Consider the following 20,417-nt stretch of genomic DNA (forward strand, 5'->3'; position numbering starts at 1 on the left):
GGAAGAAAGTCACCTGCTTAATGCTCTGACATACATTGCAAATACAAACCCGTACTTTTTTTCCCCTAGCAACAGAGCTCTAAAAGGGCATTCAAAAGACATCTGCAAAACATGGAGCTGGGAATGCCCTTTCCGTAGGTCTGTCTTCACCTCGTGCTGAGGATTTGCCTGTTGCGTGCGCTCGGTACAGCATGACGGTAAGTTACAGGTTCAGGTGCTTCATTTCCAGGCCGGCGCTTGGGCAGCGCAGCAAGTCCCCGCGTAAGGGTGAGCGAGGTGCGGGGTAAGCGCGGGGGTGCCGATCCCCACCGGCCCGGCCACGCAGCCCTGCCCTCCGCGGGACCAGCCGCCTCGGGGCTGCCCAGCGAGGGCCCAGCGGCACGGTGCGAGCTGGGCCAGGAGCGGAACCCCTTGCCGCAGCGCGCGGGCCGCGGCCGTGGCTGTCCCTGCCCCTCGCAATGCGCTGCGTTATGCCTGAGGAAGCCCAGACGCGGGGCGCACGGGCAGGAGGACAGCAGCCGGCTGCACCCCAGGGGCGGTGCTGCAGACACCGACGGGGGCCGGGGCTGTGACCGGCCTGGGCCTGGGCCTGGGCTGAGGCGGCCGCGGGCTCCGGCCCGGCCCGCCAGCGCCTGCCGGCTCTCCGCGAAATGGCGGACGGCGAGGCACCGCCCCCTCGTTTGCATAACCCCGCCCCAGCGCCCCGCCTGCTGACGCTGCGCCGAGAGCCTGGCACGGTCCCCACGGCAACGGCGCGGCCGCTGCGTGCCCCCCGGCGCGGCCGGTGCCCCCGGCGGGTCTTCCCGGCCGGTGCCCCCGGCCCGGCCATGCTGGCCGACGGGCAGCAGGAGGAGGATTTCCAGCGGTTCCTCCGCCGTGTGGACGACATCGGTAAGCGTGCCGCGGGGCCGGGGCGGGGCCGGCCGGGCGTGGGCCGGGGCCGGGGCCGGCGGCGGGGCCGGAGGCGGTCGGACATCCCCGTTTTCTTCCGATAGGGTGCCAGGGACGGGAAGACAAAGGGGGTGGGTGAAAGGAATGCAGAAAAGGAGTGGAAAAGAAGAAAATTCCCGCCCCGCCGTTCCGAGTTAGTTTATGTGAAGTCTCCTTAGGAGCTCAGGTGTCGTGAGGCTTCGCGGATGCCAAGAGTTGCTTTCTAAACCTCGGGAATTTTGTAATGCGGAAGCTGTAGGTAGCTCTTGGAAGTGAGCTGAAGTTGTATTTGTAAATGTTTACGTTTGTAAAGGTCACCCTGGTCACCAGGGCCTTCAACAGCACACGCCGTCAGAGGCACGCCTGAGCTCCTGGTCCCTCCAGGATCCCTCAGGGTCCTGTGTGGTTGTGGGTGTGTGTATCTTCTTTTTTTCATCCCCTTTTTAGCCAATTTAGTGCAAGGCTTGAACTCCACAGACCCAGCTGTCAAGGAAAAAATGATCGCTGAAGCAGAGAAAAGGCTCCGTGATCAAGAAACTAGCACGGAGGAAGAGAGCAAGACTACAGTAAACAGAACCGTCATCAACACACGAGCTCCTGTAAGGGTTTTTCTCCCTTTGAAGTTAAAGCTGTATGCAGGTTAGGTCTTTTAAATAACACTAATTCACATTCTTTGCCCAGGAGAAAAAAATTTTGAACAATACTTACAAGTGTGTTCTGAATGTGACTATATTTTTTTCACTAGTTGTCTTATTGGGAGGTACTTGATGTCACGTTGTCTTTGTCTTAAGACTGCTAATAACACAGAATACTTCTGCTGGATTTATCCAATTTGGATGCAAACACTGAGGTGCCATAACTTGGAGCTTTTACCTGTGCTTCAAGAACTTGAGCAAAACTAGTTGAAGACACAAGAATCCCTTCATTAATTTCATTAGGCTTTGATTCCTGCAGTAGGGCTTGGATTTCAGTGACTTGCCTCATTAAAGATACAGATGGAAGCTTTCGCGTAATGTAAAAAGTTACTAAGTCCTTACCATCCTTTGTTGGAGTGTCAATTTCATATTCCCAGTATGCATCCATCTGGATGTTTCAGACGCCCTGTAGTTTTGAACAACTTAACCAAGTATTCCTTTGCTGCTATGGGTTTTACTAAAATGTCTGTATGTGTACATGCATGTGCTGTCTTTCTCTTTTTTAGGACATGGCAAATGCAGAGGCAGTGAGCACAGGTAGGACAGTGCTCCCTCTAGTATTAGCACCTCTTCAGTCTGTTTTAGCAGAAATGGAGTAAGGATTGCTGTTACTTCATGCAAGGCCTAATTCCACTCCTGCCAAAGTCAAAGCTAACTTTTCTAGTGACTTTAATCAAAATTCGGTCAGACCTAGGAACACACTCAAGGATCTTACCAGTATGGCTGTACTTGTTCATAGGTAAGAAGCTTGTTGGTGTGGTTTGTTATCATCTTCTGGCTGCTCATCTAAAAAGTTAGTATTCTGAATTTAAAAGGAAACACATTTATCTCTAGAAATGAGATACTTCGAGGGAAGTATGCAAATCCTGAGTGGTAGCATGGTCTTTATGTGTAGTAGCTTGTCGTTCATGTTCCAGTTTAATTGTTGTAATGTCCCCTTAATATTTTCTTTGTAGAGAAATGACTCAGAAATACCTTAGACATTACTTTTTTCTCATCTGTAGATTGATTTTAATGAAGCTTGCTTGCTTTTTTTTTCCTTTTTTTTTTCCCCCTTTTCAACTGAAATACCACCAACTCTCCTGGTTCAAAGATGGCTTTCTGGCAATTTTGGAAAAGGATGCGCAAGAACGAGCTAAACGAAGGAAGATAAATGAACACTTAGCAAATGGTAATTGCTAAAGGCTTTTCTAGCTAATGCCTTCAAAAACTACATAGCAGGAACTGGGCTGATTTAACAGGCTATCGAGCTACTCTGTTATTGCCATTTTTATGAACACTGAGACAGTGCTTTGGTTGTCTGAGACCAACGATCTTGTCCACAGCATTGATTAGCTGGATATAACAGGGTTATATACTTCACAGAGTTGTTGCAACCTGTTCTCCATACTATTCCCTTTATGATAACGGTTTGGGATGGAGGGAGAGAGTTTGAGTATTTCAGAGCTGGGCTGGGCAAAGACAAATGCTCAGTTTTCCCTTTGAAAGAGGAATGGGGATCATGTGCACTGAATGGCTCAGAAGTCCCTTGCAAATAATGGCTAATGAAGACAGCTGCAGTGGAGCTGGACTGGAATTTTCATGATTATTCCAACAGGAGAATATGGCCTCTGTTTCCTCAGTCACCATTTGGGGAAATAAAAAACCAAATCCTGTTTTGAATGCACGTCTGTTGTTTTACAGCTCTGAAAGAGAAGGGAAACGATGCCTTCAGGAAAGGAGACTATGTCGTAGCCATTCAGAGATACACTGAAGGTCTGGAAAAACTGAAAGATAAGCAGGAACTTTACACAAACAGAGCACAGGTCAGCATGTGGAAATGAGCTACCACTATACTGCTTTTAGTGTTACTTTGCCAGGGTAGAACCCAAAAAGGATTGCGCTATCCTCCAAGTGAATTTCATAAAAGGTAATATATGTTGCATTACAGAGAGGCTTAAAAAAGGGAGCAAACAATGTTTCCTGGTCATCTTCCACTGCCAGGAATTAATGAGTTCTGCTTTGCTGCCGTATTATCAACAGTAATTTTTTACTGTGGCTAGAAGTTAACAGCAAGACAGTACAGACTGAAGGTTTTAATCTTTTTACAAACTTAATGAAAGAGTTGCACAAAGAAGATCATTGGACGTGTAAATTCTTCCTTCTTGATCGATGTGTCTGAGTCCCTCAGAAGCTTTAGTTCTGCTGTGGCTAGTCCTTCCTGAGGGAGTGTTCATGTCTCCTCCCTCTTGGATGTGGCACAGGTCAACTCCTGCTCCTCCAGAATAAGTGGAAAAAAAATCATTCCAGTTCCTAGTTTTATTTAAATGTGCTGAATTTATTTATTTATTTATTTATTTATTTTAGGGATCACTTTTGTAACTGTAAAATGTTAACATTTGCTTTGCATTCTCTACTTGCCTTGTATAATCCATATGTGTGTATTGAATTTTGTTTTATTAAATTTATTCTAAATTACAAACTCCAAGGAGGTGGAAGACAACTTAAGAAACAGTAATTATCCTGCAAAATCAATGGCTAGGCAAATCAACAGTCTAATTTTTTTTTTTTTAATTAGCTAATGTTTGCACGATAGTTAGTGGAGGTTGTCTGAAGTATTCCAATTCTTCTGCCTAGACTCTTTTGGTTTTATTTCATGCACGATAGTTAGTGGAGGTTGTCTGAAGTATTCCAATTCTTCTGCCTAGACTCTTCTGGTTTTATTTCAGGCCTACCTGAAGATGCATGAATATGAAAAAGCCATTGGTGACGGTGAATGGGCATTAAAGGTAACTTCAGGATTCTGTCTTTTATGATTAGGTCAGGTGCTCCTGGAAGGCAGATTTGTGTGTAACTGATGATATGGAGACAACTTGCTAATGGAAATGAAAGAATATGGTGGTGGTGTGCCATTCCTGCATTCTGAGTTACCTTGAACAGTATAAAGCAGTTAACAGTTCAGTGCTGCCTGTGTGCAGAAGCTTTTCTAGCTCTTAAGAACTTTTAATTTTAAAAGTTTGTTATTAGTAATAGTAAGCTATTAACTGCACACATTGGCACACAATATGTTGCTCATCTTTCTAAAAAGGGATTCTTTACCTTTCCCACCAGATCTGATCTTTGTGAGCTTAAAGATTATATAAAATGCCAAATAGCTGAATCTAAATTCAGTTGTGTCACATCAGTGATGCCCATGACTACAACACAATTAACAGATTATTAATAATATTGGCAGCATCATTTCAATAAATCAATGTTTTTGACTCATAATTGAACTAAAAGAGATCACCTAATCTGTTAGTGTTGAGCTAGATGTTTTCTCAATTTTTGTGCACAGCTTATGAAAATTAGTACATATTTCATTCCTGGCAGAACTATTCAAAAGACATATGGATATTCTGTTGTTCCGTGATTATAGACTTGTTGATGCAGGCCTTAACATTACCTAGTTGCGTGAAAGTCTGCTTGTATTGCCTGAAGTGCAATTTTCTGGGAGGGAAGGATATTAGCACCAGCGGCTTTTCACCTTTAACCAGACCAAAACCTATATTCCTTGCATAGGGAAGGAAAGTTGGTTCCTGGAGGTAATAATTCAGCATGTAAACTTTAGATGCCTCTAGTAGATGGTATGAATGCCCTCTTCTATGCTTACAGTTATTTTGGGCAGCTATAACTATTAATCAGAAGGTTTGAAAAAATATTAAAAGGTTAAAATTTCTAAAACGTTAAAATTTCTAAACACATAATTAATAATTCCTTTTTTAACACAGTGCAATGAAAAATGTATTAAAGCCTATTTTCTAATGGGGAAAGCTCACCTGGCACTTAAGCACTACAGTGAGGTAAGTTGACTAAATCTTGTGGCCATGGGACCATGTTTAGTTCTGCTTTTGACATGAAGTTGTGGGTGAGAGGGAAAAATTTGTGATCTTAAGAACCAGACAAATAAGAGTATGTTGAGCCTGTAGACTTGAGAGAAATTTTCTGTGCTCTGGAAAGACTAATAGTTCTAAAATCAAGTCTTCTTTCCACATCTTAGTAAAATAGCCTGTATCCTTTACTTTGGTACACACAAAATGTAGGAGGACACTTCTGTGTAGCTGTGTCAATTTGTACTCTAATCAACCTCAAAAGAATGAGAGAATTTTCTATTCAGTATACATAGTTTATCTGGTGGAAATTTATCACCACTTGGCTGTCGGACACCAAGACAGCAAGCTTTAGTCTCGTGCTGTGAGGCTTGAGTCTAGACTGGGTGAGCGCTTGGAGAGTCTGCAAGGATTGTGTATGTGCCCAGAGAATCCCATGTTTGGCACTTCTGTTGAAGTGCTTCAAGAGTGATATTAGCAATGTGTGCTCAGGGGAGTGGTGGTGCTGGAAGTGCCATATTTCAGCTCAGGTAAGGATCAGAATGAACAAGTGTCCTTGTCAGGTACTGCAGACTCTTGTGATTGCAGTCTACTAGCAGTGACTACATGTCCCCCAAAGAGACAATTGAGTAAAATGTATTTCACTTTTTTATCCTAAATTGCTCTGGGCAGCGGGTGTTATTAAACTGTTGCTGCATATAACTGATTGCACGTCACCTGTGGACGAGGAAAATCTCTATGTATTTCAAGTTAAGTGAACTGTTAAGCTGGAGGATGCTAGTGAGAGTAATATCTTTTTTTTTCCAAGATCCTAGTGAAATGAATGTCAAACAAAAGATTTAATTTTGCACTTTATGTGGAAGACCTAATGGAAGCATAAATACTGTTAAAATAATAGAACATCCTACTAACAAATACGTAAGCTTGAAATAAACTGCCAGGTATTTTAGTACAACACTGACCCTTCATCTTCAAAAATAGTAACCCTGAAGAGGAGAGCAGGCAAGCTCAAAAGTATTTCTGATCCTGTCAGAAACGACTTCACTAGAAATAACTGTAGAGCATGGACAACACAAGTCTACGTGAAACCCACCTTGAGGGGTTCTGGCAGCTTGATCCATAAAGAAAGTTCTTCCCTGTTGCAAGCCTGGTGATCAGTTTAATTCTGAGCACACGCTCAAGATACACAAAATGCGCCAATAGAAGATGAAGATACAAGATGCACATGTCTGATCCCTGCTGATAGTTACAGTTCCTGCAAGTTTTACTGCTATGCTTCATTTTCTATTTTCTCACTGGAACTTTGCTTTTTTGTTCCTACTAGTACATTCCTAGGTTTGTACTTGAAATTTTCCTTTTAATTTGAAGTAGTGGGCAGATGTAGGGACTGAGAATAATATTCAACTTACACTTTTAATTAAGAAAGTTTTGACTTGTGTGTCTCCATAAATTTTACTTTTCACACTTATTAAGTACTGTGGCCCAAGAACTTTTGAGCTTAAATAGGATGACTCTGACTAGGATATAATTTTTATCAATTCCTATTTTTATCTTAAATTGAGAGCCCATTTCTTTTCTCTGTTAAGTCCAGGCAGTGTTATGAGAAGATCTTACAAATTGATCCCCGAAAGGAAAGCCTATTTAAAGGTATGAAATAGAAATTTTAAACTGTCATCCCTTGTTTTCTGATCAAGATGGAACTTAATAGAAACCGCTGTTCTGCTCTTCAGAACTTTTGGTGGAGTCTCTTCATGCAGCTTTTGTTTCTGATTGTTTCTTCTTTAAGCTCTGTTTCACTCACCAGAACCGTGGGTCATTCTGTACATCTGTATATAGAAGGTAGTGTTCTCTCTGTCATGGAGTCAGCTTCATTTTTTTTACTTAAAACTTAACCATATCAAAATATTTAACTGCCATGTTTTCTTTTCTTTTGATTTCCAAGATTGTATGAATGAGGTAAACTTGGAGGAAAAAAGAATGAAAGAGGAAGAGAGAGCAGTGAAGGAAGTTCAGTCTGGAAAGCTTGCCGCTCTATCCATAAAAGAACTGCTGCAGAAACTTGATAGGCCTGACCAGAATATCCTCTACTATACAGGAGGGATCCGACTTTTGACAGGAGTCGTGAAAGATTGTAAGCATTTGATGCAAAGCTTGTCGATCGTGGGAGTTGTAATCCAAGCAGATGAATACAAGCGGAGTAGTTTTTAGAGGAACAGAAAAACTATTCCTATATTTAAAACATAAAATAAGCAATGTTTGGTATTTCAAAATTAAGGCCAGTAGATATTTACATGTATTTTTTAGAACTAGAATGATATTGTAGCTGAGCTGGTAAGACTTCTTACGGATTTGGATCTCTTAAGAGCTGTTTCATTTGTTTAGAAATACTTGTAATTCTCTGTTAAAGCATATTGATTTGCCAAGCCAGGCTCAAGTTTCAGTCTTCCTAAAAAGCCTTTAAGTTAAAGTGAATTGTTCTTTACAGTACCAGGCATGAGTGGTCTTCAGCTTCAAAGCTGCTTCTACTTCAAGTAGCATTCTTGGAGTTTTTCCCCTCTTTTAATGATGTTCTTTCCGCAGAGCTGTTGATCTAGTGTCCTTTTCTTTTAACACTGTGTTATAGAACAGCAGGAGTCTGCCTTCATAATGATACATCAGCCAGATGGATCATAGAGCTGATTTGTTTATCTCTGAATTTTTCAGGCACTGAGCAAACTTTATTTAGAACAAACAATGGATTCAGTGTCCTCAAAGACAACGAGATTGTAAGACGGTAAGAGCTCTCCCAAGGAAAACAGTAGGGTGTTACAGCACAAGGAAATGAAAATACTGTTTTCAAGAAACACAATCACCTCTTGAAATGCTGATAAAATGATCAAAAGATAATGTAATAACAGATTTTAATGTCTGAATGGACTGACTTATATCCGACTCTTATGCAAACAGTGCTCTCTTAGATGCAGTGAGCAGAATTAATGAATTTCTGCTGTTGTCTCCTATTTCTGTACAGTTATCCTATCTCTCATGGTGAGAGCAGGTTTGGGAAAAAAAAAAAAAAAAAAAAGGAAAACTTAATATAAAAGAACAACTGAAAGTATGTAGTTGCTTTAAGTATACCTGGCTAGACTCCCTGGTGTTATTAACTGCCATCAGTAAATATTTGGCCATACAGCTCTATAATGTAACCTGTGAAACTCTAATCCTGTAATCTTGGAAGAGGATCATCTCTGGGGACCTGTATCTTCTGCTGCTGTATTTTCTTGGCTGCTGTTATATTGTGTTTCAGTAATCAAGAAACAAATCTGACTAATATTTATCTGTATTGATTTATAACTTTGTCTTTAGAGGGATCTCATGTCTGAATGTATATTTGAGTCAGGTTCAGATAGATAATGGAGACAAGTAAGATGTGCAAAAGAGGCAATTTAAAAGTTTTGTACAACTAAGTTGGTTCAGAACAGCATGATCTGGTTGAACAGGGCAGGAGAGCTATTCTTTAAGGTTGCCAATGGGTCTGCAGCACAGAGACTTCTTTAGGGTTCATCAGTATTTCGGGCGTTGGCTGTAAACAGACTTAAGACTTGAAGCACTTCCAAATTTGCGCAGTTTTTACGCCCTGGCTATTCGCAACTATCTCAGTGCAGAACTGAATTTATCACCTGTATTGTGCTGTGTAATGCTCATGTAGGGTCTGTGTGTGTTGAGGGTAAAGTAGAGCTAGTAGATCATAAATCTGGTCTCCAAGGAGGTCCTCTGGAAAACAAGTCTGATATAGTCCTAAAAAAGTTTAACCAATGAGCTGGGTTTAGAGCTTACGAGCTTAAGTGTTCATGTGGCAGATCCTCATCTCTGTGGGATTTTGCTAATTTCCCTAGCCAAAGAGCTAATTGCTTGTTCTGTCCTTTGTTCTTTTTACGAGCTAACATTTCTAATTTAGGGGCTTCTGTGCAGAGAGAAAAAACACCGCTGAAGTGGATCTGTCTGTTTCTCTTCTCTTACTTTGGCAAGCTGTCTGCGCTCGGAATGGTAAAACTATGTAATCAACATTAATCATTGTTAATGTACTGTTAATATGGCACTTACTGTGTCTAAAAGTGTTGTTTGGCATGAACATCACTTTCCCAGAGCACTTGTGTCTAGACCTTATTGTAAACAAAGTTTTACAGGTCAAATGCAAGCCTCGAAGGTATACTGCTAGCAGCAACCACAACTTTGGCAGTTCTGTGCATCACAAGATGAAATTTCCAGTCTGTTTCTGTGAGCGCTTTAAATCTACTGAAGGGGTGGAAAGTAAATTCCCCTGTGATTATTGCTGCTTTTAAGATAATATCACTTGTATCACTTTGCCTTTTTTAAGCAGTTATACTGGCAAAAAGCAGAGTTTTGTGGAAGTGCCATTAGAGAAGGCTGAATTCCTTAGGTATTCACAATCAGTAGTCACTGGGCAGGTAGCCCTTGCCTCTGTTTCTAGTGAGTATACACGTAGATGAGAAATGGCCTGGGGCAGTGGTGGGTGGTAAAGTGGTGCGGAGTGCCACACAAGGGAAATACAGAATGCTTGGTGTCAGTGCCTGCGTTGACTTGTATATCACGGGATCCAGCTGATGCCCAAGAGAATATTCATGCTGCAAGGTAAGGAGACAACCCATTTTATATTCTGCCTACAGATAGTTAGCAGCAAATACAGAGTAATGTGCAGGCTTACATGTTTGTGCCTGGTAGGGCAGTGTACTATTGTGCCTGAACAGCCTGGACCCTAGCAGCTTGCAGGCATCTGATGAAGTGAGGAGCACTGTGTGCTCACGATTCAGGTTTCTCTCTTTGAATAAGTGCTTGGTGCCTGAGAAGCTAGCATGTTGCTAGTGAGAGCAGAAATTCAGACACCAGTGTATGTGTTGAAGTAATGGAGCTGAGAGAAGATGAGTGGGTGTTCTGCCTTACCATTGCTCTGCCGGAGTGTTACGCAAGATGAACACACCAGAGTGAATGAGCCCATTAGTGGATGAAATAAAGACATTAAACCTATTAAATCAGCACCTAGGAAAAAAAAAATTGTAAGTCTAATGGGGATGCCATTGTGTGTGACATTGCTCTTAGATCTTTTCTTTTTTCAGAAGAAAATCAACGTCTTCTCTTGACTCACCCTGATGTGAATGCACAGCTGCCAAAACTGCTTTCTTCTGGGATATCGGAGATCCAAAAGGAGACATTGGCACTAATTTCTCTTTATTCGGAGAATGAGAATGGGAGGAGACTGCTGGTCAGGCACCAGGACCTAACCAAGTAATAAACACTACTATACCTCAGAAAAACTTCCTTAATGCCTGGGTTCACAGATGTTCAGAACTCATTCCACTAACACCAAGGTGACAGGCTTTCTGAAAGGAACATAATGACATTGAGACTTCTGTCCTTGAGGGACAGGCCTAGCTAAGCGAAAGTAAAAGTTAGGTGTGTGGGAAAAACTATAGTAAACTTTGTATCTGAAGATGCCTGTGAAACTAAGTAGAAAGGGCTTATTCCTGAGGATGTTCATGTAATTTTGAGGCATAGCTACCTTTTTTAAACCAGTAAGTGTGTGTCTAGCACTCAATCAGGAGCTTACGCTGTTCTCTTTTAATAGCTCATGGTTTCAAGCTGCGACTGTCTCCTCATTTGGTAATTGGCGTTTATGATTATTCAGTGTTGCCATGGGTCACTGAAGTAATAACCTTTATCCTATTGTCCTGCTATTTCCTTCTGAAGTTAAGCAAAGGAGAAATTTTAATTTACTGGCTTGCACTACATGGTTTGAAGTAATGGATGAACAGAAGAGATCCTCCAACAGTTGTACACACTTCACTATATTATAAACAACATTAATCCAGAGACATTTTTCTTTAGAAGAAAGGTTAAAGAAATGAGCCACATCTGAGAGGATGCTTAAAGAAGGCAGATTAATATTGCTGTGGCTTGAAATATCAGGAGCCTGAAAAATCTTCTGTCACCTTCTGAAAGAGATCCTGGGCCTGATTGCTTGAAAAGAGTTAGGATGTTCAGAAGGTAAATTTGCAGATACTGATCTTCTCGGCACTTGGGTTTGTTATCAAAAAGAGGCAAGACTATAGGTTCTCTTACTGTGCTACAAAGTTGGAGAAGAGTGGCAGAGAATTTCAGCTCAGTAGAGGAGCATGTGGAAGCCCCAGCACATGTCTGTAGATGTACTACTCATTCGGCAGAGCTTATGGGATCGCAGTCTGAAGTCTTGTGAATTGCATGCAGGTCAAATCCCACAGCCACAAGCATACACTATTCCAAAAGCTCAAAAGGTGAATGGTATGATGTTCTTTTTATTCAGGCAGGAGATTAATTTTTCTTTGCTACTATAAAGCTTTTTAGTTAAACCCCTCCAAAGACTATTGAGTTTGCTCAGCATGTCCTTTTAAGCCATGCAAGCATCAATACTGACATTCCCTGCAGGCCTTTACAGTCTGTTGAAGCTGTTCAGTACTGGGCTGTGCCGATGGTGTTCTCAGTTCTGACTGTTGTATTCTGCTTGTCTGTCCCAAAGATGTTCGCCAGCAGCAAAACAGCTTAGCTTCAAATGTCTGTGAACCTTACATGCTGATGAAATGTTCTAATGCTGACAGAAATTGGTATACATGTTAAAATCACTGTACTTGTGCAAAAAGGGACCATATTGTGAGAGAATCTAGCGCCAAAATATTGTTCTAATGGCAGGTAGGTGACTGAGTATGTTTGGAGGGCCTCGTATATCCAGCTTGGTCAAAACCCTACTGAACACAAAGAAGTTTAAGGTCATAAATTGTGTAGGTGCACTTAAAATACAGTTTTGATCTTTAATAATTAAACCAAAGCTGACATAATTTTGGTTTTTTTTTTTTAATAACAGATGGCTGCAGATTTTGATGACATTTGTCAACAGCACTGATGCCAGGGCTACCAGTGCCATGAACATACTATCTGATTTAACTGAAGAGGAAAGGTAACTTACATTTCTTCATTCTTTTTTATGAAGTTGTACTTTGAAATACACTAAATGAGCTAGTGATAGACACTGTTGGCCGCCTTTGCTGTGAGGGTACATAGCTGACTGATATTTACCTGTCTTGATGTTGCTGTTGTGTTGCCTTTACCTGTGATTTTTTGTCTAAAGCTTTAAGTGTCCAAATATGGCTTTCTTTATCCCTCAACAGGTTCCAAACCCAGTGCCGTGTCATGCTTTCGACGGGTGTTTTACCTTTATTCACCCAGTTGCTGGTATGAAAAGTCTCAGTTTCAGTATTTCTGGTTTACTTTTGTGGAACATGTCTTATGACCGCTCTTCCCAGTTTTACAGCCAGTTGTTCCCAGACAGAACCCCTCTGTGGTAGAACTACAGTAGTTACCATGTCTCTAGTTCTGTAGGCGTAAGAAATCCAGTTTTGTCATATACTTGCCTCAGGAAAATGTTCTCAGTCTCCAGTACTTAGTGCTTCATTTCTACACATTACTAGTTTTATGTTCAGTGAAAACTCTGGACTTGATTGCAGATTCCCACTGGTAACCTGTCAGGCCAGGATTTCAACCTCAGCTTTGTGTTACGCTCTTCTTAATGTGACTTTAATCCACTGTCACCAACTGGTTATATCTTGGATAGTGACTTTTTCTGTTTCTTTCTAATCTGAGAGATCACGGTGAAGAGATGACATTAGGTCACAAGGCAAAGACGTTTAGTGGTTCAGATCCCTTTCCTGGTTATCATTTATTTAAACTACAAACTTACAATACTGTTGATACAGAAACTTGTCCTCAGGAAGAGGGAAAATGATAGGGAAGATTGGTCCTGTTGCAGAACAGCAGATATAGCTGGAAAGTAAAATACTTCCACTTCTCCAAATGAGCACCGAGACAATGCAATAATTACAGCATTTTTACATTTCTTGTTGTTCTCTACTTTTGAACGTACCTTACTGCAACTACAGCTGCAGCAGAGGCTGTTCTGTTCTGTGACCTAAGTAAGTGATAGTAGGAAATATTCACAGTCTGAGGTTAGGGACCACAGAATCCAGTCACTTTTTCCCAAGACTCTTAAAATGTCATCAGGAGTTTCATTGTGAAAATGAGGGTGATTTGCAAACTTTGGACAGTTGGGATTTACCATAGGTGAGAGAGATTCTGGAACCCCATTTTCCATTGCCAGAGGGATAGGAACACATATTTGTTGTTTCCTTGTCATTTGTTCTTAATTTGTTATTCCACTTGTCTGTTTTTAGACCTCTGCCAAGCTGGTGAACCAGGCAGCCCTTGCCCGTTGCATTGGCATCATGGGCAATCTGTGTGCAGATGGAGTCATTCGAATGCACATGGCCGAGTCCAAAGAGTGCTGGCAAGCATGCTTAAAGCTTGTGGTAAAGAAACTCGACAACTCCCTAGAATAGTGTTTTCAGCTCTACCTCCTGTGGAAATCGCACTCATGTGATCATGTTTGTGTGCCTTCCCTAATAGCTCTGAAACCTTGACTGAGATCTTTCAAATCTGGTAGTTGGATAAAGGTCTCAAAGTAGTCCATTGTTCACGACTTTTGTGAACAAGATGGGTGGAGGAGAGTGAGTGGTCCCTTATTGTAAGTGGCCCCTTTCAGGGTAAGGATGTGGTATGAACTCAGTCCTCAGAAACTAAAGAATTCAGAGGGTGGGAAAGGATCTTGTTAACTGCCTAAACATCAAAAGTTTGGAGTGTGCAGCTCTCATGTTTGTTTCACTTCACAAAGTGAAACAAATGCAAGAATGAATCTGTTTCAAAAAGGCATCATTAGCTCTGGTGCTCACAGGACTTCTTCCTTCTGAGTTCGTGGTGCATCAGGGGAACACTGAAGCACCATGTCAGTCAGCACACAGAAGACTGAGGAAGTGCATATTCTGATCCTCTGAATTGATTGCACTCTTCTCTCCTTTGTACACAGGATGAATGCTTTGATGTCAGCACACCCAAATATCAAGAGTGTTTGTTTGCAGTGCTGGGCCTAATGATGAACTTACTGCTTGAATCAAATGTGACCATCCAGGTATACAAGATCTGTGAATGTTCTTTGGTAGTGTTCCTCTTGTAATCACTTCCTCAGAGATTCAGAATTGCTTGAGCAGTTAAAACATCCTCCCCCCTTGTCACTGTCAATGGGCCTGATGCAAGCCACTGAAGTCATAACGGAACATTCAGATAGAATAGGTGAGGGAATGACCATGGAATATTGTGACCTTGCAGTCTGTACAGAGAAAAAGAGCTTGACTGCATTAGATGCGTTTAGAGCCCCCTTTCACATCAAGCATGCTGAAGCACTTAAAGGCTGCGAACCTTGGATTTTGCTGGTGTTCAGTTAATTTTTAATTTTTATTGGTGTTTAAGGTTATCATTAAGGGTAGTTCACAATTTAAGTTAGTTAAAAAGAGAAAAAATTTACAAAATTTTCTCCTCCACTACCACCCCCCATACACACACAGTTATGAGAAAAATACACTGTAAAGCATATATAGTGCCTTTCCAAAGTGGTATAAATGTTTTGTTTGGCATCAGGCTCCAATAATGGCATATTCTCAGATGCTTGGCACATCCCAAAATTATTTAAAACTAAGGATTCCATCAAGAGGGAAGAACTTCTTAAGTTACATCTGGGTGCTGAAGTGTTAGTAACTTACTGCCATGTGTGCCCTGATCTCCATTGGATTCTTTCTTGTGGAGTACTTTGTCTATTAACCCATTTCTGCTCTTAACACTTCTCAGCAATCAGCTGGACCTGGGTTTTTCACATTGTTGTTTCAGTACTTTGCTGTGGACATAAGTGGCAGGTGCATGTCTCTCCTCAGGGATAAGGATGGAAGGATTGTGACAGTAAGTGCGGTATCTATGGACTAACAACAGATTGTATTTAGCTGACCTGACCTGAGCACTTCAGTGCAAACTGCTGCCCTGTGCAAGTCTGTACATTAGGCTTTGAAGCCTAAAACACTCATAATTATTAGTAGTGAAGAAATAACATACCACTTACATAATTCAGTTTTTATATTGTTTGATGCAAGAGGTTCTCAATGTTCTCTTGAAATACGCTTAATAGAAGCTCTTACAAATCATTTCATCCTTAGGATGGTTTTCAATATAAAACTCTCTTAAAAAACAAACAAACAAACAAAAAAACCCCCAAAAACCCAATCTAGAAGCAAAGGAGCAAAAACAGTTTTGGTGTTTAGCAGCTGTTTCTTTTTACAGTTCTTGTATGTGAATCATACCTAGGAGATTGTACTCCTATTAATGGTGTGTAACTGCTACAGACAGCAGTTATTCAAGGTAAATGGGTAGGAGCAGATGTGGACTCAGAGTCTGTTCAGCTCTCTGAACTCACATGAATTCTTCTGATCTGTTTTTCTTGACTCAATACCAGCAGTGCTGAGCTGGTTTCTACTGGGAACTTGTTTCAATACATAAATATACAGGGAGTTGTCCTGATCTCAGTTTGGTCTCATCTCTCTCTACAGTGAGTCTTTAGAAGCTGTGCTGAGTTCAGTCTCTAGTAAGCAATAAAACAGCCATGTCCTAGAGATGTTCTTTGTTATATTTCTGTAAACTTCTCCTTTTATCACTGTAATGACTTTGGTTTTATTCTGCAAAAACAAAATAATTTGAAACTCCTTAAAGTTGTCTGGAGAAATAAACTTTTTTTTTTTTCTTTTCTCACACTGTTTTCTAATTAAGAGAGCCATTGGAGTGCTAAGTCGCATCCTGCCAGCATCCTCCTTGGCGGTAGAAGAAGCAGTGAAAGGAGGGGTGGTGAAGAAAATGATCAAATTCTTGAAAGTAAATTAATTTAACACAATTCACTTTATTTCTGCTTGTATTGTCCCTTAAGAAAACCGTAGTTGCCCCTGTGTTTAGCCTCCTTTCCCTAGGAGAAAGACCTGTGCAGTCAGCCTGGCTGCATGTGTCTGCATCTGTGTTGTCCATTGTAACGGCGCTCTCAAGTTTCATTTTAAGCTACGTAGCCAGTTTGGAGACTAGACTGCCTTCTGTAGTCTGGTCCGTAGCCCAGATTTTTTAGTTGTTTCCATATGAGCAAGAATGCCTGTGCACAGCTCTGCTTGCAGACACCTGCAAATTCAAGAATCCACTACTGCAGGCCTAGCTGGAGGATTAAAGCTTAAAATTGATGTGGTCTAACTCGGACCACTGAAAAGCAATGGAGCCCTTTCCACTGATTATCAGTGAGTGCTGAATCAAGCTTGGGAGCAACTTTTCCCTAAATAATGCATATGTTAATCTATAGATGCTGTTTGGCTGTATATCTGTGTATCTAGCAGGGTGTGTATCCACCCAGCCTGAAGTGGATTGTACAGAATTGCTATGATGCACATAAAATTAGTCTAGAAAAAGGCTGTGGCAATCAGCTTGGCTCTTGTAACTAGCAAGCATCAGAGGAGTTAATAGTTGGAAAGGAATGGGGCTTCAGAGATCCGGGGAATTTTGTATGTTCATTGCTGGCAGGAATGAGAAGGTTCTTGTGTCATTTTCAGCCTGTGTTCATCTTGAGATATATATTCTACCAAGGTCTTAATTTGGTATTTGGGCTTAGGCATAAGGAATACCGAACTGTCTCCATGGTACCTAAGATATTCTGTAATCTTGAGTAAGTTGGGGTATGAACTGTATGCTTGTTAATGTATGCTTTATTCTGATCAAATCTAGGCTGGAGGGCAGATCACATCCAATTATGGTATAAAGACCCTTTCCATCTGTACCAGAAGTAATAGACAAGCTCAAGAAGATCTAGTGAAGTCAGATAAAAGTAAGTGACAACTTCACTAATTAGAGACTGAATGCAGAGATGTAATCTCAGTGTCATCCCATTACTTTCTCCCCCTCTAGAATGGAACTGAACACTGGGGTTTACTCTTGCAAGACTTTAGCCATGTTTTCCGAGTAATGTGCTGGTTTACTTCCTGAAATAGTGCTTAATGAGCCTTAGCTCTGTGTGCGGATGGAAACAGGCACAAGAGATAATGAGCCTGAGTTAGTGAAACTGCAGTTTAGTAAAATGGCTTGATATGCCTTTGCAGAGCCAGAAATATGTGTATTTTGAAAAGAGTGCTTGTAAACTGTAACTGAATTGGGTTGTATTTCCCCAAATTAGTGGCTAAAATCAGAAACTTCATTTAGACATCTGATTTCCAGAGGTTGAGGCTGTTTATAGTTTCCTTCAATTTACAAGTGGATATTTGGCCTGGTATTAAAAGGAAATGTGACCAGGTGTCTTAGGGTATTTTTGAGTATATTCGCTCTAGTCATGCGGTATAACACTACTTGGATTGCTTTAAAATCCAGGCTCAATTAATGCTAATGTAACTACAACAGAGAATACTTAAGTTTTATCTAAATGGTTGAACCTGTCAAGAAACTGTCAGCTCATGTAGTTCAACTTGAACCCTAAGGATTTCCACTCATTAAAAGCCTCTCAGAGCATCATCTTCCTTTTGTACACCCCATATTAGTTTCACTGTCATCTGTAGATGAAGCTCTCATTTCCTCAAATTAGCAATAACACTTCACTCATTCTTTCCACCAAAACTCTGGGTATTGATCTTGTGAGAAGTCACTATTTCTTATTTTTGTCATCTCTGTCTGCTAACCCAGTCATTGCCCTGTTGCTAGGAGCCTGTTGGAACCAAGCTGTAGTCCCATGATATTAAATTGCATTCCAGCTAGGCCACTTAGTTCAGATTCTGCACCAGCCACTGTTGCTGCCTGGAGCAGGACTGCCTTTTCAGAAGATATTACTGCAGCAGAAAAGGTGGGATGTGATTTAGAAGAACAGGTGGGACTGTGGAAGAAAACCAGAGCAAACTTATGCAACCCCCAAGGCAACTTAATGCATGTGAAAGCCATGGCTGTATCTTATTTAGAAAGTGGTCTATCTAAATGTTTCTAGGTTCTGTGGCCTGAGATGTTGCCGCTGCTTACAGGTGCCAGCAAGAGCTATGCAACTCTGTGGCAAGAGTATAGACAAAATACTCTGCCGCTGTGCATTAGTATACGTTACAGAAGTAGAGGAGCTGAGCTGCTTTATGTTAGCTAAGGATATATAGAAAGCCTTTTTATGTTCCTTTTTTCAGCCATTCTTTCTACAACAGCCTTTTTGTCTTTAGCTTGGCGCTGTAGGTTCTCAACTCTGTGCTTGCCCTGCTAGTAGGGTGGGGTGAAAGGCCAGTGCAAGATCCTGCAAGCAGCAAAGGTGGCATGTTCAGTTTCAGAGAAATATTAAACAAATGCAGAAACGCAAGATCCATGCTAGAGAACCTCTTAGAGGTTTCATGAGAAACACATCGAGGCAGGTGAAGCTGAGACAGCATTCTGGATCCTGAACCTTGCCATGAAATTCCTCTGCTCCGCCAGGTTTTCTACAAAAATGTCCGACACGGAGCAATGTTCACTCTCTAGGAGTTTAGGTAAAGATAGGAGAAAATACCAGTGCTACTTGAATAAAACTGTGCATTTTGTACAATTAATCTCTCTTTCTCCCAGGGTTCAGTGTGTTGCTGAAGCTCCTGGACTCGGAGAATGAAATGATTGTAGGAAATGCTGCTTTCTGCCTTGGCCAGTGCCTTGTGGTTCCTGGAGCAGCGACGTCCTTACTGAATTCCAATGTTGTGATGATTTTGTTGAAACATGCTGGTGGTGATGCTACACGAACTTTAGTGCAGGAGAACGCAGCAATTGCTCTGGGGAAACTTTGTGTCGCTGAACCAAGGTATTGTAAAAAAGACTTCTGTTCTCCTGCACCATCTGGTTGTTATTAGGTGATAATTCTTGAAAAACTGATCAGTGTAAGTCGATTCTATTCATAGAGCAAGCAGGTACAGGGCAGATGATTAGTTTATATAAATATTCCATGAAATCTATCACCTTTCCTCCAACTAGAATTCTCACTTACGGTACTGTCCCCATAGTTCTGCTTTAGGGTTCCTGTGTTGTTAGTTGTCTGTCTTGTCGTGTTTCAGGGAGCTCATTTTGCATTGCTTTCTGATATTACCTGTGCTGGAAGAATGGAAGGAGGAGGAGTGATGTTATAAGTTTGTAGAGGTCAAAGCATTAATGAGAGCAAAACAAAAGTATAAATGTCAGCAAAGAATGTCTGCTGCTGCCTGCCGAGAGTATGCAAAGCTCTAGCTAGCTGCAAACTGTCAACTGGATCTTGAACTGCATTCCAGACAGAGGAGCTGAGTTCAACTTGTTAATATACATCCTGAAGCACTGCAGAAAGCAAGGGATAATGCTTAGATTCCAAAAGTTTAAGTACCTTGGTTCTGTTGGAGATCCCAAATGAGCAATAGAGAAAGTATCTGCTCCGAGATTTGCAAAACACTCCAGACATAAAAAAGGGAAACACTGTATTTTCTTAGTTTTGTTAATTTGGAATGTCACCTATTCAAACAATTGTCAAGTATTATTTAGAACTTTCATTTTCCTTTTTGGTGGGGAATAGTAATCTAGAAACTCTGTTTCTCATGCTACTTTAAGGAGGAATTTATCGAAAGTAGCATTAAACATCCTTGACAGTTTGGGCATGGGGTATAGCAGAGCGGTGGAAGCTTAGAAGTTTTACTTTAGCCATCTTATACTTCCCCAGAAACCTTTCTGTTTTCAGGCATATTTTTCAACTGCGGAAACTCAATGGACTGGCAATCCTGAACTCCTGTATGAAATACGTGCATAGCATCTGAAGTCTTCAAGAGAGCTTTAAAATGTGCTGTTAATATCACTTACTTCTGAGTATTTTCTTCTTTTCTTTAATAAAACTAACTCAAAGCACATCAACTTTTCAATCCCTTTTCAAAGTGTTTGCTGGTCCCTCATAGAAGCCCGTGAAACAATATCAATATAAGTAACAGGAGAAAGAAGTTAATTTATTATCTAGGCTAAA

The 20,417-nt window shown here is 41.2% G+C and overlaps 1 protein-coding gene across 1 annotated transcript; it reads left to right on the forward strand.

The window, feature by feature from the left end:
* The first annotated feature begins 827 nt into the window (after positions 1–827).
* TTC12 (tetratricopeptide repeat domain 12) lies at positions 828–20,217 on the forward strand. The gene is made up of 21 exons (XM_075723326.1): positions 828–891; positions 1,378–1,535; positions 2,132–2,162; positions 2,719–2,796; positions 3,309–3,430; positions 4,334–4,393; positions 5,375–5,446; positions 7,060–7,120; positions 7,416–7,604; positions 8,177–8,246; positions 9,411–9,499; positions 10,588–10,756; positions 12,366–12,458; positions 12,670–12,733; positions 13,729–13,863; positions 14,418–14,519; positions 15,272–15,340; positions 16,199–16,300; positions 17,186–17,285; positions 19,019–19,244; positions 20,142–20,217. The coding sequence occupies exons 1-21, from the start codon at positions 828–830 to the stop codon at positions 20,215–20,217; spliced, it is 2,130 nt and encodes a 709-aa protein (XP_075579441.1).
* Positions 20,218–20,417: the final 200 nt, after the last annotated feature.

Source organism: Pelecanus crispus, chromosome 19 (assembly GCF_030463565.1).
Source record: "Pelecanus crispus isolate bPelCri1 chromosome 19, bPelCri1.pri, whole genome shotgun sequence".
NCBI classification, from domain to species: Eukaryota; Metazoa; Chordata; class Aves; order Pelecaniformes; family Pelecanidae; genus Pelecanus; species Pelecanus crispus.